We start from the raw sequence: 25307 nt of genomic DNA on the forward strand, positions 1-25307 counted from the left end.
CTTATCCAATCAAATGGCTGGGGACGGGAAAGAGAGGCAGTTAATCATCCTTCCACACCAACCCGACTCTTCTTCAGCTCCAGCTTAACTACTGATCAAGCCCTATCCTGTTCCCAAGCCCTATCCCATCCAACCCTTTAGTCCTTCCTTCAAATACAATTCAGTAGATTTTAAGAGTCTTGAGGTTTGTCTGAAATGTAAATTAATCCTGCTCCAGGAATTTATGACCAATGATAACAGATATCTGATATCTGTGCCATTACCTCTCTGAGAGATTCAACTGGGAAAAAAAAGAAGAGAAAGCAGGAGGGAATCACTGGTTGGGATCAGTTTTTCCCACTGCTAAAAGTAAAAACACTTTCAAATCATAACGAATGGCTTGCTGGCTTTGGATTCCCACATGCTATGCCCTCTTCCTGGAATATTTGATTCTATGTTCCCTTTAGCCTACTCAATCCAATCCCTTCTTTGCCCCCACCCCCATAATCCATCTAGCAATTTTTCCATCCCTTAAGACAAAGTCCCATAATCGTAAGCCCTCCTTATTTAGACCTTTTTGGATCCTAGTCCTTTAGGTATCCAATCTATTAACTATTACGCTATCCACGAATCTGCCTGTCATCAATGTTCTCATCTAGGTCAAAACTGAAAATGAAGAAAAGAACAAGGTTGAGAGACAAATCCTGCAGCATGTTATTAGAAAACTCTCTTCAGAGTGACACTGGTTTAATTAGTTAGGAAACACACAAAAAAAGATATAAAATTTATTGGAAGTTATTATAATCATCAGGCACTGACCTAGGTACTTTATATTCTCACAAGTCTCCCAACAACTCTGACAGGCATTAATAAGAACAGTCCCACTTTCACACTGAGATACAGGTACAGAAACGTGAAGGGACTTTACCAAGACACACGGCTTCTATGAGCCAGTGCTAGAATTGGAATCAACGTCAAATCTCCATCATATTATTCTGTCTCAACATCTTTTAAGTATCTACATATAAGTTATGAATTAAGTATCTACATATAAGTTATGAATTAAGTATCTACATATAAGTTATGAATTAAGTTAAAAACTGAGTCCATATTTCTCTTTTTTGACGAGCATATCATGGCAGATTGTCACTAAAACCTCGCTGAAAGCCTTAGAACTATACTACATTCTAAATTAAAAAAAAAAAGAGGGGGTGACGTCAGCAAGATGACAGAATAGGAAGCCCCAGACCCTCCTTCCCCCATGGAGACACAAATTCAACAATACGCAGCCCAGTTCCCATTGTAAGAAATCTAGAAACCGGTTAAGAGCCTCCTGCACCCCAAGCATGTGCAAAACTAGCTGCATGAAAGTAGGAAAATTCATAACACTCACTCACCGGAGCCCCTTCCCCTGGCATACCATAATGTGATCTGGAGAAAATTCCCAACTCCTGGCTTATCTTTGAGGAGGGAAAGAGAAGACTGGAACATATGCCCAATGTTCAGACTTTTCAGGGGCTGCCAGAGGGACTGGCTTCTGTCTTGCTTGAATTTTAGCACTAATAGCTAAGGGCACCAGGTTGGGGGCTGCCAAGAACAAAGGCAATGAACGAATACACACTCACTTGCCACTGCCCCTCCCTGCAGCTCAGTGAAGAATAAGTGGCAGAAAACCCCCAACTCCTGGTTTCTCCCCGAGGAGGGAAAGAGTTGGAACATGTGTCCAATGTTTCAGTTTCTCAGGGAGCTGCCCAAGGGACTGGTTTCTGTATCACCTGTTTCAGAGCCCTGAGATCTAACATAGTCTAGATGCCTGGGGGTTGCTGAAAATAAAAAAGAGCTGGACAGCTTCGTGCTGTTCCAGAGGACCCGCAGTATAGCAGACAGACACCAGAGGGAGCAAGAGATTACAAGCTCCAATAAAAAGAAACCTGCAAAATCTCTCTAGTTGGGAATATACACCCACAAGTCCAGAAAAGATGCATCCACAAAAAAGGTTTGAGGGGACCCCAGAATCTCTATCTGAGCTCAGTGGTAAAGGTCTTCCCCTGCATGAAGGCAGTCTGTAAAGACTGGGAGATGTGGCTGTGTTTTCAAATGGTAGATCCCAACACAAGGTAACAAGGCACACAAAGGAAACAAGGAAACACGGCCCAACTAAAAGAACAAAATAAATCTCCAGGAACTGACCCTAAAGAAACTGAGCTATGTGAATTAATAAAAATCTAAAAATAACTGTCTTAAAGATGTTCAACAAGCTCAGGAAAACAATGCATAAATAAAATGAGAATATCAATAAAGAGAAAACACTAAAAAGAACCAAACAGGAATTTTGAAGCTGAAGAATACAATTACTGAATTGAAAAATTCACAAGATGGGTTCAAAAGCAGTCTTAAATCAAGCAGAACAAAGAATCAAGGAACTCAAAGATAAGTTGTTTGAAATTATCCAGAAGAACAGAAAGAAAAGAAAATGAAGAAAGGCTTAAGGGACTTATGGGACATTATCAGTTAGATCAATACATGCATTATGGAAGTCCCAGAAGGAGAGGAGTGAAAGGAGCAGAAAGCTTATTTGAAGAAATAATGACCCAAAACTCCCAAATCTGGGGAAAGAAATGGACATTCAGATTCAAGAAGTCCAACAGCTTCTTATGGGATACAGCAAGGGCAGTTCTAACAGGGAATTTCATAGTGGTAAATGCATTACCATTACTACATTAAAAAAGAAGAGACTCTCAAATAAACCACCCATCTTTACACCTCAAAGAACTAGAAAAAGAAGAATAAATTAAACCCAAAGTTAACAGAAGGAAATGATAAGGATTAGAGCAGAAATAAAATAGAAAAAAATCAACAAAACAAAGAGGTGGTTTTTAGAAAAGATCAGCAAAATTGACAAACCCTTAGTTAATAAAAAGAGAGAGAAGCCTCAAACAAAATCAGAAATGAAAGAGTAAGTATTAAAATTGATGTCAGAGAAATACAAAGGATCATAACAGACTACCATGGACAATTACTCACCAACAAACTGGATAACCTAGAAAAAAAATGGATAAATTCCTAGAAACATATAACCTATCAAGACTAAATAATGAAGAAATAGAAAATCTGAACAGACCTATAACTAGTACAGAAACTGAATCAGTAATCAAAAACCTCCCAACAAAGAAAAGTCTAGGATTCAATGGTTTCACTGGAGGATGCTACTAAACATTTAAAAAAGAATTAACACTTAAGCTTCTCAAATTCTTCCAAAAAATTTTAAGAGGAGGGAACACTTCCACACTCATTTTATGAGGACAGCATTACTCTGACACCAAAGCTGAACGAAGACACTACAAGAAAGGAAATACAGACCAATATCCCTGATGAATACAGATGCAAATCCTCAACAAAATATTAGCAAACTGAGTTCAACAGTTTTAACAACACATTAAAAGGATCAGACACCATGACCAAGTGGGATTTATTCCAAGAATGCAAGGATGGTCCAACATACAAAAGCCAATCAATGTGATACACCACATTAAAAGAATAAAAAATTAAAAATCACATGATCATTTCAATAAATACAGAAAAAGTATTTGACAAAATTCAACACCTTAAATTATTAAAAACACTTGACAGATCAGGAACAGAAGCAAATTACCTCAAAATAATAAAGGCCACATATGAAAAGCCAATGTCTAGTATATACTTAACTGTGAAAAACTGCAAGTTTTTCCTTGGAGACTAGGAATAAGGCAAAGATGTCCATTGTTACCATTTCTACTCAATATAGTACTAGAAGTCCTAGCTAGGGCAATTAGGTGAGAAAAGAAAACGCATACAAATTGGAAAGGAGGAAGTAAAATTATCTGTTTGCAGAAACACGATCTTATACGTAGAAGACGCTACAGACTCCACAAAAAAACCATTACAATTTAAGCAAATTCAGCAAACTTGCAGGATAAAAAAATTAATATAAAAAAGAAGTTGCATTTCTATACACAAAAATGAACAATCAGAAACGAAAATTAAGAAAATGTTATTTACAAGAGCATCAGAAAGAATAAAATACTTAGGAATAAACATTACCAAGAATGTGATAGACTTATACACTGAAAACTACAAAGCACTGCTTAAAGAAATTCAAGACACAAATAAATGAAAAGGCATCCTGTGTTCATGACTGGAAGCCTTAATATTGTTAAAATGTCCATACTACCCAAAGCAATCTACAGATTCAATGCAATTCCCATCAAAATCTCAGTAGCACTTTTTTGAGAAACAGAAAGATCAATTCTAAAATTCATATGGAACCACAAAGGATCCTGAATAGCCAAAACAATTTTAAGCAAGAAGAACAAAGCTAGAGGCCCCATACTTCCTGACTTCAAAACATATCACAAAGGTACAGTAATCAAAACAGTACGGTACTGATGTAAAGAGAGACACATAGAACAATGGAAGAAAACAGAGAAAGTCTCACATATATGGTCAACTGATCTTCAACAAGTGTGCTAAGAACACACAATGGGAAAAGGATAGTTTCTTCAACAAATGGTGTTGAGAAAACTGGATTTCCACATGCAAATGAATGAAACTGAAGCCTTATCTTACACTACACAAAAATCAACTCAAAATGGATTGAAGACTTAAACAAGACATGAAACTATAAAACTCTTAGAAGAAAATACAGGGGAAAAGCTTCATGATATTGGTCTTAGCAATGATTTTTTAAATATGACTTGGCAATGATTTTCTGGATATGACACCAAAAGCACAGGCAACATAAGCAAAAAGAGACAAGTGGGACTACATCAAACTAAAAAGCTTCTGCAGGGCAAAGGAAACAATCAACAGAGTAAAAAGGTGATCTGTGGAATAGGAGAAAATATTTGCAAACCAAATATCTGATAAGGGTTAACATCCAAAAGTAAATAAGGAACTCCTACAAGTCAATAACAAAAAAATCAGATAACCTGATTTAAAAAATGGGTAAGGGACCTGAATAAACATTTCTCCAAAGAAGACATACAAATGTCCAATAGGTATATGAAAAGATGTTTGAAATCACTAATCATCAGAGAAATGCAAATCAAAACCACTGTGAGATATCACCTTACACCTGTTAGCATGGCCATTATTAAAAAACAAACCAGAACCAAAAGAAAACAAAATAAGAGTTTTCAAGGATATGCAGAAAAGGGTACCCTTGTAAATGTTGGTGGGAATGTAAAATGGTGCGGCCACTATGGAGACCAGTATGGAAGTTCATCAAATTACTAAAAATAGAACTATTATATGTTCCAGCAATCTCACTTCTGGGTATTTATCAAAAGAATTGAAAACAGGATCTAAGAGATATTTGCACTCCTATGTTCACTGCAGTATTATTCACAATAGCCAAGAAGTGGAAACACCTAAATATTCACCAGCATATCAATGGATAAATAAAATGTGGGGTATATACAGTGGAATATTATTCAGCCTTAAAAAAGGAAGGAAATCCTGTCATATAGTACAATATGGATGAACCTTGAGGGCACTGTGCTAAGAGACATTAACCAGTCACAGAAGGACAAATACTGCATGATTCCATTTTTACGAGGTATCTGCTGTAGTCAAACTCACAGAAGCAGAAAGTGGCATGGTGGTGGTCAGGGGCTGGGAGGAGGAGGAAAGGGGGAGTTGCTGTGCAATGGGTACAGAGATTCAGTAATGCAAGATGAGAAAGTTTGAGAGATCTGCTGCACAATGATGCATATATAGTTAATAATACTGTACACTTTAGGGTAGATCTCATGTTACGTGTTTTTTTACCACAAAAAGGGGGGAAATGAAGTTTGTATGACATCACTTGTTCACAGTGAATGGATGCTAACTTCTAGGGATCAGCATTTCCATCTGCAAGTACTCACATCTTTATGGAATTATCTTTATGGAACTGGATTAACATCAAGCTCCCCAATATGGTTTTCAAAATCCACTATCCCCTTTTTGGAAATCAGAGTGACACCTGTCCATCTTAACCTTCTAGTACCTTTCCTTTTATCTAGGATTTCCTAGATTACTTACAGTGGTATAGAAAATACATCTGCAAGTTCTCTTAGAACCCTGAAATAAAATTATCCCGGGGCAGAAGAACTGAAATAAATGACAATGGTTAGATGCTTACTTGCTTTCTTATATGCTACTTACTTATCTCAATTTCTCTCTCATCAATGGTGTTTGCACCCTTTCCAAACTAATGTGCATTCTCTCACAGAGAATGTTCTAAAACAAACTAAAACAGAAAATGTTGAGTAATTTTGCTTTCTCTATCTGCTCACATTACACCAAACAGCAGGCCCAAGCTTGTAACAGTACAATTAAAGTAATCAAATGCATGGCACTGTAGATATAAGTTGTGATGATTTACATAAACTTTAAGAATAGAGCTATTAAAATTCTAATTTCACTGCTTACTTTCAAATATGCAGCTGCCTCTTGGACAGAAAGTGTTCTCTGACTAGAACTGCCACATTCATGATCTCCTGGAAAGATTAGCATATTATTAATTTTGAATCAGTACTATGTTAAACAGAAGAAAACAAATATGATTAATCAAACTAGTTTTACAAATTACACAATTATAGATTATATTATTATAATCAGTAAAGAAAGAAGATAAACACTCAATTTTATTTTCTAGAAATAAATTCCAATAGGCAATATAAACAAATATTTTTATATCAACCACAACCTTTAAATGTATTTCAGTCTAGATAGAAACATACATTCCTCTTACATTCCCAATGAAATTGTTAGCCAGGGGTAGGAACCGTGTCATGCTGATGCCTATCCATAGATCTTGGCACAAAGAAAGCCCTCTATAGATGTATTATTTTTCAAGGGGGAAAATTCATTGTGCTAACTCATACATCTATTAACTAAAGCTAATAATTCAAGAGTTCAAGTAAGTTTGAATTAAAATGTGCATTTTCGGAGTATTACTAAGCCTATCTTTAGCAAGGAGTATGCATAACTTAAAAAATTATTATAACACAAGTCAACAGGGAAATTAGAAGCTTCTACCTATAATCCGGTTTCTACAAATACGTGTACTACATACAAAAGTTTGGAAAACTACATTTTCCTTTTCTTGTACCTATTTATAAAAGAATCCAAAGCCTTTTTTTTTTCAGGCTATCTGTGGTTATTAGAGATCAATTATCCTTACATTGAACTTCAATTTTAAGTTTCTCCTACTTGTTTCTTTCAAGTACTTTTTAAAAAAAAATTTAACATAAAAGTACAATAATTAAAGTAAAATCCTTGGCAAATTTTTCTATCATAAAAGCAACCACGTTCCTATTTATCAGTTTTGTTCAAGTAGCCAGATTTTAATGGTCATGGTTGTAAAACAGGTAGAAATACCTATTAGATATGTAAGTCTTCAAAATTTATCATCCATCCTCACAGATTCTGATTCCACAGATCTACAGCAGAGGTTGGCAAACCCACAGACCAAATCTGGCCTACCACAGGTTTTTATAAATGAAGTTTTATTGCAACACAGCCACGCTCATTCATGTATTATCTATGGCTGCTTTCAGGCTCTAACAGCAGAAATGAGTAGTTGTGACAGAGACAGTCTAGCCCGCAAAGCCTAAAAAATCTACTATCTGGCTCCTTCACAGAAAAAAGTTTGCAGACCCCTGCTGTAGAGGAAGGAATCTATATCTTTAAAAGCACCCCAGACTATGCTGATCTAACACACTTCATAAAACACTGCTATAGAGACAGCTATAGAAGCTTGTAGCAGCAACATGAGGAATTCCATGTAGATTATATACTTCATTTCTGGGTGCTACAGCATACCAAATAAATGTCATCAGTTTGCAGCATATGTATATAACAGTCTGTCAGTCAATGCAAAGAAGACTTTTAGTGATATACACATAATTATTAGCCCAAAAAAACTGACCAGAATTAAGGACCCCCCCCAAAAAAACAAAAACAAAGATTGGTGAGAGCATGGGGAACTGTCAGGATTCTCAACGCTTCCATTCGACCAGAGAAGTTCCACATTCACCTACTAGGTTTCTACCAATGATCTAGTTTCTACAAAAGGATCTGCTACAAACAAAAGTTTGGAACACTACATTTTTCTTTTCTTGTAACTGTTTATATGAAGAGAATCCAAAGTCTCTTCTTTCAGATTATATGTGAAATAACTGAAAAAAGTTAAAAGGTAATAAACAGATAAGGTGCTACTACAGCTTTTATAGATGCTAAACTTCATGCCAATTCACCTATATTATTCTAATTGCAGATATGTTGCATACCTGAGAACTCCCAAAGTCTTACTAAGACCAGAATATGAGGAAAATGCGATGTTTCAGGAGAAAAAAATTCTGTAATATATTTACTTTATCCAAGGAAATGACACCTATACAATCACCAAAGGAAAATCTGCACTTTTATATTTAATCGAGGATTTTAGTTAATCCACTGCTTACCCAATTTAACTGATATATAAGCTTTCAGAATTTTGTTATTATCAATGCAATAAAAGAATGTGATGACTTTTACTATAGAGTATATATCTATATTTCATCGTATACATATGGCAGGCAGGAAAAAGGGCTTGATTAAACGTATCTATACAGATAAAAACCCACTCCATATAAGGACTAAAAACTTCTAAAGAGAAAACACCCCACAAATATAACATAACAACACTGAACTTGGGAAAAACCATTTCTACTGATACTGCATGCTATATATGCAAATTAATTTTCAAAACAATTTTAGAGACTATGAATGTTAAAACAATTACCTGCAAGCTGTGCCAATCGATCATGAAGCTTGTATAAAGTGTTCATCATAAGATTTTTCTCACTTTCCTAAATTTAAAAGAAATTATTATAAAATATCCGATTCCGGGGGGAAAAATGCACCAATTAATAATTTTTATTCAAAAAGAAAAACAGTGAATGAATTTAAAAACCATAGAAGCTACATAATCTGAAAGACAAATTCATATTTAAGCAACAGCTACCATATTTTAAAGAAACCTTAATCTAAGAATCTAAACTATCACTCTAAATATTTTACCTTCTTGAGGATGATTGGGAAACTGGCACTAAGGTTAGTGCTAGAAAAGGTCTCATATACAACAAACTCCCCCAGCCACCAAAACAATGCTCCCAATCCCCCTCTATACAATGCAAGCTCATGTGTATTTTTTTTTTTTTTTTTTTTTTTTTTTTTTTTTTAAATTAATTTATTTATTCATGGCTGTGTTGGGTCCTCGTTTCTGTGCGAGGGCTTTCTCTAGCTGCGGCAAGCGGGGGCCACTCCTCATCGCGGTGCGCGGGCCCCTCACTATCGCGGAGCACAGGCTCCAGGCGCGCAGGCTCAGCAACCGTGGCTCGAGGGCCCAGTTGCTCCGCGGCATGTGGGATCCTCCCAGACCAGGGCTCGAACCCGTGTACCCTGCATTGGCAGGCAGACTCTCAACCACTGCGCCACCAGGGAAGCCCCTCATGTGTATTTTTATGAGACTGTTTTCTTCATGTTTTGTTTTAACCTGCCTCAACCACATAATAAGGGAATGAGTAGTGACACTTCAATTAAATTAACCCTCAACCCCTCCTAGGTCCCAAAGTGGCCCTGTATAAATTTAAGAACCATTAAAGTGAAACAAACATTTAATGAGCATCTACTAGGAGTTAAGAACTGTTCTCAGCAAAGCGAGAAACCCAGGGAACAAGATGGTTCCTGTTCTCAAGGGCCAAAAACATACTAAATGTTATATTATAGTTGCAAACAAGGTACAATGTAAATACAGAAGATGGAGGGGAGGGAAGATCCATTTATGGAAGAGGGAATATCTGAATCAGGCTTCACAGAAAGAACAGAATTGACCAGCATTCCAGGCAGAAGGAACAGCATGGGCCTGAAGGAATAAAAGCTTTGGTTATATTTCTTACATAACCAGAGCCTACTTTAACTCAGCAAACTACTAGAAAAGTAGTTTGGAATCAATGGCTAGAGAGCTCTAGATACCAAGACAAAGAGTTTGACTTCATTCTGAACATTTAGGAGAAGAAAAGTAAAACAGAACTGTGCATCAGGAATATTATTCTGACCATATGAAAGGAAACCAGAGTGGAGACTACTGCAATGTCTAAGCACCCTGACAAGTAGTCTAAAGCAATGAGACCTCAATTTAAGAGCAATCACAATTAAGAGAAACTGATATAAGCAACGGGGGAGGGTAGGTTAGGAGAGCGGGTAAGAATAGCTTATCACACTATTTGAAATAAATTCATGATTTATGAGGGGGCTATGTCTTTATTATTTCCTTTCTCCTTAGGTTTCTGACAAAATAGGATTACTGTATGAATATGACCAGGAACAAATTCAGACAGGATAGTAAAAAAGCTGGGAAAGTAAGATTCATATGCCCAATGACATGTAATCTCATCCATTTGTTTTCACGCTATATGTTCAAGGACAGAAGAGACAAGTCTGCACACTATGGATGGCATGCTTCTATCAATGCAGCTTTAATGAGTGGTACTAGGAAGAGAAAAACTCATCAAAGGCTCCACAATCCTACCACCAGAGTCCCTGGCTTTATGTGAGATGGTTGATAGAGGTAAGTGACATTCCTTCAGCTGACTACTTGCCTTCCAACCCATTTGCTTTTTACCCCCTCAACTCTATCTCAACCTGATTCAGAATCAAGCCAGTCCTTATCACATAAACTTAAAAATCCAAACTGCAAAAATTAGACATCAAAAAGTAACTGCAGGGGTTGAAATTCAAGATTCTGAAAGCTATGCATCTGTGATAGATTAAACCACAAAATCGTTTTTTAATAAATATGATCAATATAACAAGATGAGGAGTTCCAATGATAGTGTAGGTTGTGGACTTGACATATAAAACCAAGGTAAATCTGATTAAGCTTCAGGACTAAAGTAGTTGAGAGTTTTGAAGTTTGTTTCCTTCCTTAACTGGAAAAGAGACCGATTCCCTTTTCGTTTTGCATGTCCTGATCATGCCTATCCCCACACCCCTTTCAAAACCAAAACTAAATCCAAAAATTTGACACTGTCCTCTGTGATTACATCTTTAATGAACGTCAGAGGCCTGGGAATAAACTTCATCTTTTGATTCACATATATCAACCCTGGACTAGGACTTCCCTGGTGGTGCAGTGGTTAAGAATCTCCCTGCCAATGCAGGGGACATGGGTTCGATCCCTGGTCTGGGAAGATCCGACATGCCATGGAGCAACTAAGCCCGTGCACCACAACTACTGAGCCTACGCTCTAGAGCCCACGAGCCACAACTACTGAGCCCGCGCACCACAACTACTGAAGCCCGGGCACCCTAGAGCCCGCGTGCCACAACTACTGAGCCCACGCGCTCTAGGGCTTGCGTGCTGCAACTACTGAGCCCACATGCTGCAACTACTGAACCCGTGCGACTAGAACCCATGCTCCGCAACAAGAGAAGCCACCGCACTGCAACGAAGAGTAGCCACCGCACGGCAACGAAGAGTAGACCCTGCTCACCACAACTAGAAAAAGCCTGTGTGCAGCACGAAGACCCAATGCAGCCAAAAAATAAATAATAAATAAATACATTAAAAACAACAACAACAAAAACACTGGACTAGACAAGTAGAAGAAATAACAAAACCTAATCATATGTAACTGGATCTCATACTGGATAACATACATGCTATTACATTCGCATACAATGCGTTTAAACGCCCCAAAAGCTCAGCTATAATTTTTTCAAGAATTATTTTTCCAATGGCAACTCATTCAAAATGACCATCTATATATTACAAGGGTGTCAAGTGCCATCCAAATGATCAACTAAATTATGATCTAAATAGTTTTTATGGACATTTTATTAATGGGAACAAACCAATTTTGAGAAATAGAAAGGTTCAATAATCTTTAGCACCAATATGCTAAACTAGAAGTAAATCTGAAAAGGGTGTAAATCAAATGTTAAAGTTACTTTCTTACAGAAACTTATATTGGCTTATAGTTTCATTACAAACTTCTTCCATTCTGTCTGCTTTCCAGATTGCCTCCTAATATTCAGCTTGAAATGTGTCTACTGATCACCCTGAAAACAAGTTAAAGATCTACAAATAAATCCATATTTAAGGTAAGTTTTCAAGTAACCTTCCATTAAACAAAAATAATTTTTTAATTTGAAATAGCTACCTTCTAACTGCATGTTTTGGTAAGCTCCAGATTTTCTTTTACTAACACAAATCATTCTCTGAAGCAAAGTTCTCATTCTTGGGGGGAAAAACCAAACTGTAGGGTGACCCTACCAAATTTTCTCACACATTATCACCTTTAAATATTTCCTTCTTGTATCTCAGCCAATTTCCTCCTCAAGGATATTTTCAATTTTTGTATCAAGTCCCTGATTAAATGATACTAATGGATTTTAAACACTTAGCATAGTGCCTGGCACAGAATAAACACTTAACGTAAGTTAATTGCCATTATCTTCATTACAATTATTATTATTATTTAGAGATTAGGAACTTCAGGTTCCCCCAAGGGGAAAATTATACAGAAGAAAATAAAGTCTTGTCTTTTCAATGTTCAGTGAGTATACTGTGCAAATTTAAATTATGATGCCAGCAGCAATGTTATACTTAATATGATAAAGTCAACTTTTTTAAAAAAACAAGTATCACCACAATAGAATACTACAGAAAATAATCATTACTAACAATCTAAAGTAACAGTCTATGGATCTGATTACACATTATTACATATCGTTTAGTACAACAAATAATGTTTTCCGTACAGGTCTGTATTACTGTCAGTTCCTATAATAAAAAAAAAAAAATTTAACAACTAATTGTGTATTATAATATAAACTCAAATATCATAATCTTTGGAGTGCCTATGATGATGAATGGTAAGTGAAAAATATTTTCATGTGAGTAAAACTTAGGTTAAAATTAATATTATAAATCCTTTAAAAATAAAAGGAATCATAAATAAGTTGCATAAGACTCTAAATCCTTTGCCTTCCTAACAGTTGAAAAGGCATGCCAATGAGCAAAAAATTGAAAGAGAACAAAAGGAGGGCAAAAAAGACAAAAGCTGCTAGGGTACCCAACAATTAAGGAAACAGGCATACTTTTAAAGGTAAGACCAGATCCCCAGATGACATGCCACTGCCATTTTACTTGGCAGTGGCTTTTACCTCAAAGTGATAAACAGGTCAGCTCTTAGGTGGAAATCGGTGTCAGATTTAATTATACTGTGGTCAAGGAATACTCAAAAATAAGAAAATCTATTGCCTTTAAAATTACTACTTTTTAGGTGATAGTCATCCTACTACCTTTATCATATAAAACATGAGACAAAGTATCAGTATTAAGATTTTTTACTTACTTTTATGTTTCCAAATGTTTCATCAAAGGGGTTTTTTACTATCAAGGAAAGAAAAAGAGAGAACTATTAGCATCATTTAAGAATGAGAATTAGAATCCCCCTAAACAAGCCCTCGGAAATGCCAACATGTACTATGCTAAAACTGAATGTAAACATGCAAACAATATATAAACAAACTGATGATAATAAAGGTTGGGGAACTAATTTTTCAGACTTACTATATTTACCATTCTCACTATGATTTTGTGGTTTGCTCTATAATACTTAGAGTGACTTGGTTCAAGTCCTAGCTCCACTACTTACTAGCAACGTGACCTTGAACTACTATCTACTTAGCCACTCTAAGTTGTAGTTTCCTCTTCTGTAATGGAAGGATGTAATGATGATACCTACCTTATACAGTTGTGAGGATTAAATAGATAAACCATATAAAATGCTTGGCATAGTGTCAAACACTTAATATATGTTACCTATTATCGTTACTATTAATGACTATCATTTCTTCACCTTAACTTGGTTTCTCTTCAAAATATAGACTAAAGGCAGTTACTACTTGAGGAAATCTATAAGATGCTTTAAAACTGAATAATTCATTTAGAATTCTTACTTCCAATGATTAAAAAACAAAACTTCCTAGTCCTTGCTAACATCTGGAAAAGTGGCAAGAAACAAATATACACATCAAAGTAGCTAAGAATAAAGTCTCAGTATTAAACAACTTCTTACTTCTAATAAATATTATAAAGAAAGGATTTACCACTTTCCATCCAACCTCCATACACCCACCCTCCCCCAAAAGATACAAACAAGTTCATGGCTGATTATGTAGCATCTCTCTGGTTATTACTTAGACTCTCCTCCTTTTCCTCTATTTTAAAATTGCATGCAAAAATATTCAAAGCTTTCAGATACCTGGATCTCTATAAGCCAGGTCACAACTAAGACTAACTGAGCCTACAAAGTAGTTCACACTGACCAGGTTTCCTTTCTGAGGTGCTTTTCTATTTTTATTTGAGAAAACAGGAAGTCCCATAGGAACCAGGAACTGCCTGATTCTAAGAAAGTTCATGTGTGAGACCATTTAAAGTTAAAAGGTACAATAAAAAAACAAGGCAAAAATGTATTCTGCTATCATCTAAAGGGATTTGGTAATGAATTTTCAGACATCAGTTTTCTATAAAGCAATAGGGTTTTCATGCTGAGAAAGAAAAAATTTTGAAAAACAGAAGATCAAAAGTACTCAGTAGGGGACTAGGAAGAGGAATATAGCTTAAATAAAATGTTAAGAATCAGAACATGCTTAGACTAAAAAGATACTTTTTAATAACACTAATTTTAATTAATGTAAAATGTGAACAATTTAAAATAAAGCCATATTTAGTTCAATCTACTACCAAAAATGCTTTTGTCAATCTACTTAAAATAAATTGGTCAAACAATACTAAACAATGAGTATTTTATTTGCCCTCTATAAGAGTAATTCTAAAAAATATTAAAACATGCAATCCTAAAAACAGGTTTTAATATCTATGAAGAAAGGCCATGAGAGGACCATTTTTTGACTGCTTACAAATTTGTTTCTGTCAAAATTATTAAATGGAAAACTAGCTCTTCAAATATCTCTATGAAAGTATTACTGTAGATTGTGGATGCTCTGCCACTAGACTGCTCTACTATGAGTTTCTCACGACAAGGGATCACGTGTATTCACGTTTGTATGCTTGGAGCCAAGCATAGTACTGAACATACAGTCAGTGCTTGAAAAGTACTATTTGAGCTGTCTAGGCTAAATCTGCCCTTCTTTACTCTACTCTATGTGTTAACACTGAAGCAAAAGTGTTAAACTCTGCAGGAAGCTGGAGAAGGGTATGTTCTGAGTAACTGGGAAGGGAGAGGAATAGGATAACAAAGAGAAAGCCAAAGAGCAGAACAGTAATTCTATTGAAAAACACTGCTCTGCCATTTGTATCTTTCTAAGTTTCTGCCTCTTGTCTAATAGGCTTAGATACCCGAGAGTGTACCATATCTGAAAGCCAACAATATACATACCTACTGATAAAAAAATGTTCCCCAACTTCCTGTGACAACTGTCACCTATTAAATTCACAGACGGACCTATTAAATTAACAAAAGTAAATGTAGTCTTGAGGTTAAGTTTAGAAAGGAAATTCCATCTAAAAACAGCAATTTTAGCAAACCAAAAGCATTTTTATGCATCTAACTTTTATTCCCCTAAATCATTTCAGTATTTCTAAAACTACATCAGTACTTTTTATCTCATCCACATTACCTACAATTTTTAATGGATACAACAAATATTGTTACCCCTAGTGAAAACATTCCTCCCTCCCCCTGCTAACTAGGCAATTGTAGAGAAGAAACCATATTCCAAAAGCAATCTACAGCAAATGCCACCTCATTTTTTAGCCTCTTTTCTAGGGATGGAAACTGAGAGTAAATTACAGTTCTTATCTCTTATACTAAAGCAATGATAATGCCAAGTTGGTATTTCAAACTTATTGTCCTCCTATATCCCCTACACCCCGAACAGATTCTCATTACTGCTTTTTCGCAAATTCTCTTGGTGTGGCCATTTCTCCTTCATTTTTCTTGTTCAGATTATTTCAAACCTCAAATATACCAAACTTTTTTTTATAAATGTCCTTAAATTTTGACTTCTCTTCTTTGGACTATCCTAATAATTGTAAAAATCAAAGTCCTAAAAATATTTCTTTAATTATACTACTAGACCCCTCAAAATCGTCCAATGATTTCTCATCACATTTTGCTTCAAGGAACTAATTCTAATCTTGTGATACTTTCCTACTTACTTTCAAGACACATTGTTTCCTCTCCTTCTCTAAGCCTCTTTCTCTCACATAAATTGCAAAAAAAATGTTACTAGTTTTACTGATCCTTTCTATCAAGTGTAAACTTTTTTCCATTCTCTTAGGCTGAGATCAAATTGTCAACCATTATGAATTCCCAGATAAAAAGGAAAAAAATGAAGTATATTATAAATGTACGTACATTGTTTTTTTAGACATAATGCTATTGCACGCTTAATGGACAGTATAGTGTAAGCATAACTTTTACAGGCACTGGGAAACCAAAAAACTCTTGTGACTCCCTTTATTGCAATATTCACTTTATTACAGTGTCAGGAACCAAACCTGTAATATCTCCGAGGTATGCCTGTATTCGCAAAGTATATGTTTAATGTTGACCAAATGAACTGATGTCCTCCTCAGGAAGGCCCCATTTTGGTCACTCAGTGGCAATAAAGGGAAGAAAAGTCTGTGGTGACCAAAGTTCTTTTACAGCGCAGAAAGAAAGATAAAGTTTATTCATTTAATAAGTATTTATTGAATAGTTTGTGCTAGGCACTGGAAATGTGGCTGTGAATAAAATAAATAATATCTCTGCCCTCAAGGAGCTTATATTGTAGAGGAGTTAGAAAAGGCAATGAGCAAATACACTTTTAAAATATATAGTATGTCAAATGGTTCTAAATGCTTTGGAAATAAAACAGCAGGAATGGTGCTAGACATGTGAGGGAACTTCTATACTGTTTTCCATAGTGACTGTACCAATTTACATTCCCACCAACAGTGTACAAGGGTTCCCTTTTCTCCCCTTTTCTCAGATTGCATTTGAATAGAAACCTGAGAGAGCTGAGAGAACAAGCCATGGACTGTGAAGGAAGAGATTTACAGACAGAAAGAACAGGAAGTGTATGGGCTGTGAAGTGGCAGCATGCCTGCCATACTACTGGAAATAGAGCAGTGTGGATGAGAGGGCAAGTAGCAAGAAATGAAGTCAAACTGGTAAAATTATTTAAGGGAGTTGGTAGGTAAGATAATGTAGAACCTTGAAGACTTTTTATATATTACTCTGAGCAAGAAACCTCAGAGAATTGGAAACATGTTATCCGGCTTATGCTTTAAAAGAAAGACACATGTAATAAGTGACAGGCCACTCTCTGGATTAAGTTTAAGAGTCCTAAACATTTAGATAATGAATGATCTGCTATTCATGAACCAGGAAAACTGAGGAAATAGTACATTCAGGGTACTTTCCTCCTGCTTTCTCTACATCAGCACAGCCAACTGCAGACAGCCTCAACATTTTTCTGTTCTGAATACTTGAAACTACTATTAGCAGTCATATAAAAATATTCTGTCAGAAAGAACTGAATAGACATTTTTCTAAAGAAGATATACCTGGCCAACAGGTACATGAAAAGGTGCTCAACATCACTAATCATTAGGGAATTGGAAATCAAAACCACAGTGAATTATCACCTCATACTTGTTAAAATGGCTATCCTCAAAAAGATGAGATAACAAGTTTGGTGAGGGTGGGGAGAAAAGGGAACCCTTGTACACTGTTGGTGGGAATGTAAATTGGTACAGTCACTATGGAAAACAGTATAGAAGTTCCTCAAAAAATTAAAAATAGAACTACCATATGATCCAGTAAAATCCCACTTCTGGGTATACATCCAAAGGAAATGAAAACAGGATCTCAAAGAGAGATCTGCATCCCCATATTCATCGCAGCGTTATTTACAACAGCCAAGATATGGGAACAACCTAACTGTCGATGGGTGAATGGATAAAGATGATGCAGTACGTATATACAATTCAGCCAGGAGACAGAAGGAAATCCTGCCATTGGCAATAACACGGATGGACCTTAAGGGCATCGTGCTAAGTGAAATAATTCAGACAGAGAAAGACAAATACGGTATGACATCACTTATATGTGGAATCTAAAAAGTCAAACTCAGAGAAACAGAGAGTAGAGTAGTGGTTACCAGGGGCTGGGCAGTGGAGGTAATGGGGAAATACTGGTCAAACGGTACAAACTTCCAGTTGTAAGATTAACAAATTCTGGGGATTTAATGTACAGCATGGTGATTATAGCTAATAATACTGTATTATAAACTTGCAAGTTGTTAAAGAGTATTTCTTAGATGTTCTCACCACAAAAAAGAAATGATAATTATGTGACAGGATGGAGGTGGTAGCTAATGCTATGGTGGTAATCATTTTGCAGTACATAAATTTACCAAATCAACATGCTGTACACCTTAAACTTACACAATGTTATATGTCAATTATATCTCAAAAAGCTGGAAAAAAATTTCTGCCAGAAAGGCTCTGAGCTTTTGATCTTTCTGATCTTCTTCAAGCCTCAATGTTTTTCCTTCTCCTTCATTCTGTCTTTAAGGTCCAGTTTGCAGCTCTCCTGCAGTCATGAAGGATGCCTAACCACTGCAGCTTATCAGGACCTTCCTCTTCTCAGAACGTCCATGTATTTACTCTCAGTATCCCACTACCTTAACTATTTGTTGTTGTTTCCTCCACCAACAAGACTGCAAAATCTCTACCTGCTTTGCAGATACTGGGTGCTAAATATATGCCGAAAGAATAGAAGCTTGAAGTCACAGTGCAGTCTCCTAGAATACCAGCTTCACCAATGCCAGAGGGGTACTATAGTCCTGCTTACTCTACAAGATTCTCCTTTGAATAAAAAGGAAATAATATTTCTTGAGCTCTTGATATGTTCCAGGAATACTGATGCCACGCTTTTAGAAGGTAGCTCATTTCATCCTTACACCACTATTTTACAGCAGGTATTACCCCTATTTTTATGGACAGAGAAACTGATGCATGATCCTTCAGGTAAATGCAGTTTAAAGAGCTGGGATTCAAAAAGATGGGATTCAAACCTATGTCTGACTCCAAAGCCTGCATTCTTTTCATTATAGAAAAAACTACAGAAAAGAAAATATTTATTCTATTTGGTTTAAGGAAAACATTCTTCTCTAGAACTTTCAGGTTTGGAATCATTAAACTTTAATCTCCTTATGATGTAATGCATGAAAAATGCCCAAAATCGGGATAAGGAGGAAAAGACACTGCTTTTGGGAAAATACACTGATGTCTCTTAGATGAGGAAAACTCTTCAAAACCAAGTTCTCTAATTGTAGTCTAGAAAAGATTTTCCATGACCTATCAAAACGTAAAGTGTCTGATGACCACCACGGGCAGCATTAATCATTGCCCTTCTCTCTGCTGCCATGGCACTTTGTTCTTAACACTGCTATAAAACTTACCACAAGGCATCGGCTTTAAAAAAAAATCATAATTTTCTAATTTAGTACCATACCACATCTAAACAATATTTTGGCTTCATCTGGTAACGTAAGATACTCACAAACATATATAAAGTTGCCTACTAAGTGTCAGGCGTTATGCTGGTTGCAGGATATTAAAAAATGAAAATATATAAGCCCTGAACTCAAGAGGTTCAGTCTGGAGGGCAGTAACTCTGCAGATATGTTCTTTCAAAGGCAGTCTCTTGTAATTCTAAAAGTCTATGACCTTAAGGCTAGGTTTTAGTCTTTGGAAACTTCAAGTCATCTAGTCAATTAAATTGAGTTGCCTAAATGACCAATTATCTCTCTGAGTTGTACCTTTTTGTAAACAGACATTCAAATTCTCAAATCCCATCTTCTAGCATTAATGGTTTAAACAGAGCATAATTATATGTGAAGAAGTGGGGGGTAAGGGGGAGGGCAAATGTTTCCAACAGCTGCAGAACACTGCACCTGTATGGCCAACACTTCTGCATTTCACTGCCAGCCAGACTGATCTAAATATGGACAGGGTGAACAAGGCAGTACATTCTTTTGCAACACAGCACGCTGCCCATTTGTTCTCTGAAAGTTCACCTATTGTTTCATGGCTCTGCCAAATATGTGGTCATTCTAAAGCACAGGAACAGTTCACTTGAAGTGTACTTATTAGTAAACTACTGTGAATATTGAGATTAAAACAGCAATCAAAATAGACAAAATTATATGGACAAGCACTGTCTACTACAAAACTTGCCTAAGGTAAACTCTTTGTTTTTTTGTTTTTTGGTTTTTTATTATTTATTTATTTATTTATGGCTGTGTTGGGTCTTCGTTTCTGTGCGAGGGCTTTCTCTAGTTGTGGCAAGTGGGGGCCACTCTTCATCGCGGTGCGCGGGCCTCTCACTATCGCGGCCTCTCCCGTTGTGGAGCACAGGCTCCAGACGCGCAGGCTCAGTAATTGTGGCTCATGGGCCTAGTTGCTCCGCGGCATGTGGGATCTTCCCAGACCAGGGCTCGAACCCGTGTCCCCTGCATTGGCAGGCAGATTCTCAACCACTGCGCCACCAGGGAAGCCCCTAAGGTAAACTCTTATACCACCTTGTTCTACTCATAAATAACCTTTCCGGGGTCTGGGCAAGATGGCGGAAGAGTAAGACACGGAGATCACCTTCCTTCCCACAGATACAGTAGAAATACATCTACACGTGGAACTGCTCCTACAGAACACCCACTGAATGCTGGCAGAAAACGTCAGACCTCCCAAAAGGCAAGAAAATCCCCACGTACCTGGGTAGGGCAAAAGAAAAAAGAAATAACAGAGACAAAAGAATAGGGACGGGACCTGCACCTGTGGGAGGGAGCTGTGAAGGAGGAAAGGTTTCCACACACTAGGAAGCCCCTTCGCGGGCGGAGGCTGCGGGTGGCGGAGGAGGTAAGCTTCGGAGCCACGGAGGACAGCGCAGCCACAGGGGTGCGGAGGGCAAAGCGGAGAGATTCCCGCACAGAGGATCGGTGCCGACCAGCACTCACCAGCCCGAGAGGCTTGTCTGCTCACCCGCCGGAGCAGGCGGGGCTGGGAGCTGAGGCTCGGGCTTCGGTCGGACTGCAGGGAGAGGACTGGGGTTGGCTGCGTGAACACAGCCTGAAGGGGCTAGTGCGCCACAGCTAGCCGGGAGGGAGTCCGGGAAAAAGTCTGCAGCTGCCGAAGAGGCAAGAGACTTTTCCTTGCCCCTTTATTTCGCGGCGCGCAAGGAGAGGGGATTCAGAGCGCCGCCTAAACGAACTCCAGAGACGGGCGCGAGCCCAGGCTATCAGCGCGGATCCCACAGCAACAGGGGTGCAGAGGGAAAAACGGAGAGATTCCCGCACAGAGGCTCGGCGCCGAGCAGCACTCACCAGCCCGAGAGGCTTGTCTGCTCACCCGCCGGGGCGGGCGGGGGCTGGGAGCTGAGGCTCGGGCTTCGGTCGGGTCGCAGGGAGAGGACTGGGGTGGGCGGTGTGAACACAGCCTGAAGGGGTTAGCGCACCACAGCTAGCCGGGAGGGAGCCCGGGAAAAAGTCTGCAGCTGCCGGAAGAGGCAAGAGACTTTTTCTTGCCTCATTGTTTCGCGGCGCGCAAGGAGAGGGGATTCAGAGCGCCACCTAAACGAACTCCAGAGATGGGCGCGAGCCGCGGCTATCAGCGTGGACCGCAGAGATGGGCGCGAGCCGCGGTTATCAGCGCGGACCCCAGAGACAGGCATGAGACGCTAAGGTTGCTGCTGCCGCCACCAAGAAGCCTGTGTGCGAGCACAGGTCACTCTCCACACTGCCCCTCCCGGGAGCCGGTGCAGCCCGCCACGGCCAGGCTCCCGTGATCTGGGGACAACTTCCCCGGGAGAACACACGGCGCGGCTCAGGCTGCTGCAACGTCACGCCGGCCTCTGCCGCCGCAGGCTCGCCCCGCATCCGTACCCCTCCCTCCCCCCGGCCTGTGTGAGCCAGACCCCCCCTAGTCAGCTGCTCCTTTAACCCCGTTCTGTCTGGGCGGGGAACAGACGCCCTCAGGCGACCTACATGCAGAGGCGGGTCCAAATCCAAAGCTGAACCCCGGGAGCTGTACGAACAAAGAAGAGAAAGGGAAATCTCTCCCAGCAGCCTCAGAAGCAGCGGATTAAAGCTCCACAAACAACTTGATGTGCCTGCATCTGTTGAATACCTGAATAGACAACGAATCATCCCAAATTCAGGAGGTGGACTTTGGGAGCAGGATATATTAATTTTTCCCCTTTTCCTTTTTTTGTGAGTGTATATGTGTATGCTTCTGGGTGCGATTTTGTCTGTATAGCTTTGTTTTCACCATTGGTCCTAGGGTTAGGTCCGTCCGTTTTTTTTTTTTACTTAAAAAAATTTTTTTTCCTAATAAATATATTCTTAATAATTTTTTCCTTATTTTCTATTTTTAAAAAATTAAAAAAATTTTTTTAATAAGTTTTTTCATATTATTCATTTTAAAAAATTAAAAATTTTTTCTTAATAATTTTTTTCTTATTTTTTATTAAAAAAATTAATAAATCTATTTTTTAAAATTAAAAAAATTTTTTTCTTAATAAATTTATTCTTAATAATTTTTTTCTTATTTTTTTATTATAATAGCTTTATTTTATTTTATTTTATCCTCTTTCTTTCTTTCTATTTTTTCTCCCTTTTATTCTGAGCCGTGTGGATGAAAGGCTCTTGGTGCTCCAGCCAGGCATCAGGGCTGTGCCTCTGAGGTGGGAGAGCCAACTTCAGGACACTGGTCCACAAGAGACCTCCCAGCTCCACGTAATACCAAATAGCGAAAATCGCTGAGATCTCCATCTCAACATCAAGACCCAGTTTCATTCAACAACCAGCAAGCTACAGTGCTGGACACCCTATGCCAAACAACTAGCAAGACAGGAACACAGCCCCATCCATTAGCAGAGAGGCTGCCTAAAATTATAATAAGGCCACAGACACCCCAAAACACACCACCAGACGTGGACGTGCCCACCAGAAAGACAAAATCCAACCTCATCCACCAGAACACAGGCACTAGTTCCCTCCACCAGGAAGCCTACACAACCCACTGAACCAACCTTAGCCACTGGGGACAGATACCAAAAACAACGGGAACTATGAACCTGCACTCTGTGAAAAGGAGACCCCAAACACAGTAAGATAAGCAAAATGAGAAGACAAAAAAACACACAGCAGGTGAAGGAGCAGGGTCAAAACACACCAGACCTAACAAATGAAGAGGAAATAGGTAGTCTACCTGAAAAAGAATTCAGAATGATAGTAAAGATGATCCAAAATCTTGGAAATAGAATAGACAAAATGCAAGAAACATTTAACAAGGACGTAGAAGAACTAAAGAGGAACCAAGCAATGATGAAAAACACAATAAATGAAATTAAAAGTACTCTAGATGGGATCAATAGCAGAATAACTGAGGCAGAAGAACGGATAAGTGACCTGGAAGATAAAATAGTGGAAATAACTACTGCAGAGCAGAATAAAGAAAAAAGAATGAAAAGAACTGAGGACAGTCTCAGAGACCTCTGGGACAACATTAAACGCACCAACATTCGAATTATAGGGGTCCCAGAAGAAGAAGAGAAAAAGAAAGGGACTGAGAAAATATTTGAAGAGATTATAGTTGAAAACTTCCCTAATATGGGAAAGGAAATAGTTAACCAAGTCCTGGAAGCACAGAGAGTCCCATACAGGATAAATCCAAGGAGAAACACGCCAAGACACATATTAATCAAACTATCAAAAATTAAATATAAAGAAAACATATTAAAAGCAGCAAGGGAAAAACAACAAATAACACACAAGGGAATCCCCATAAGGTTAACAGCTGATCTTTCAGCAGAAACTCTGCAAGCCAGAAGGGAGTGGCAGGATATACTTAAAGTGATGAAGGAGAAAAACCTACAACCAACGTTACTCTACCCAGCAAGGATCTCATTCAGATTTGAAGGAGAAATTAAAACCTTTACAGACAAGCAAAAGCTGAGAGAGTTCAGCACCACCAAACCAGCTCTACAGCAAATGCTAAAGGAACTTCTCTAGGCAAGAAACACAAGAGAAAGAAAACACCTACAATAACAAACCCAAAATATTTAAGAAAATGGGAATAGGAACATACATATCGATAATTACCTTAAATGTAAATGGATTAAATGCTCCCACCAAAAGACGCAGACTGGCTGAATGGATACAAAAACAAGACCCATATATATGCTGTCTACAAGAGACCCACTTCAGACCTAGAGACACATACAGACTGAAAGTGAGGGGATGGAAAAAGATATTCCATGCAAATGGAAATCAAAAGAAAGCTGGAGTAGCAATTCTCATATCAGACAAAATAGACTTTAAAATAAAGACTATTACAAGAGACAAAGAAGGACACTATATAATGATCAAGGGATCGATCCAAGAGGAAGGTATAACAATTGTAAATATTTATGCACCCAACATAGGAGCACCTCAGTACATAAGGCAAATAATAACAGCCACAAAAGGGGAAATCGACAGTAACACAATCATAGTAGGGGACTTTAACACCCCACTTTCACCAATGGACAGATCATCCAAAATGAAAATAAATAAGGAAACACAAGCTTTAAATGATACATTAAACAAGATGGACTTAATTGATATTTATAGGACATTCCACCCAAAAACAACAGAATACACATTTTTCTCAAGTGCTCATGGAACATTCTCCAGGAGAGATCATATCTTGGGTCGCAAATCAAGCCTTGGTAAATTTAAGAAAACTGAAATCGTATCAAGTATGTTTTCCGACCACAACGCTATGAGACTAGATATCAATTACAGGAAAAGATCTGTACAAAATACAAACACATGGAGGCTACACAATACACTACTTAATAACGAAGCGATCACTGAAGAAATCAAAGGGGAAATCAAAAAATACCTAGAAACAAATGACAATGGAGACACGACGACCCAAAACCTATGGGATGCAGCAAAAGCAGTGCTAAGAGGGAAGTTTATAGCAATACAAGCCTACATCAAGAAACAGGAAACATCTCGAATAAACAACCTAACCTTGCACCTAAAGCAATTAGAGAAAGAAGAGCAAAAAACCCCAAAGCTAGCAGAAGGAAAGAAATCATAAAGATCCGATCAGAAATAAATGAAAAAGAAATGAAGGAAACAATAGCAAAAATCAATGAAACCAAAAGCTGCTTCTTCGAGAAGATAAACAA

General features: G+C 37.9%; 1 protein-coding gene across 2 annotated transcripts in view; it reads right to left on the minus strand.

The window, feature by feature from the left end:
* The window catches only part of LEMD3 (LEM domain containing 3), a 72197-nt gene that overhangs the window by 19600 nt on the left and 27290 nt on the right, over positions 1-25307 (minus strand). Inside the window, exons 2-4 of one of the 2 annotated variants that reach the window (XM_061204993.1) lie at positions 13407-13444; positions 8789-8855; positions 6433-6500 (exon numbers count right to left, since the gene is read on the minus strand). In XM_061204993.1, coding sequence (XP_061060976.1) covers positions 6433-6500; positions 8789-8855; positions 13407-13444 — 173 coding nt within the window. The remainder of the gene's footprint in view (positions 1-6432; positions 6501-8788; positions 8856-13406; positions 13445-25307) is intronic. The other variant, XM_061204994.1, reaches the window with a different exon arrangement.

Source organism: Eubalaena glacialis, chromosome 11 (genome assembly GCF_028564815.1).
Source record: "Eubalaena glacialis isolate mEubGla1 chromosome 11, mEubGla1.1.hap2.+ XY, whole genome shotgun sequence".
Classification (NCBI taxonomy): domain Eukaryota; kingdom Metazoa; phylum Chordata; class Mammalia; order Artiodactyla; family Balaenidae; genus Eubalaena; species Eubalaena glacialis.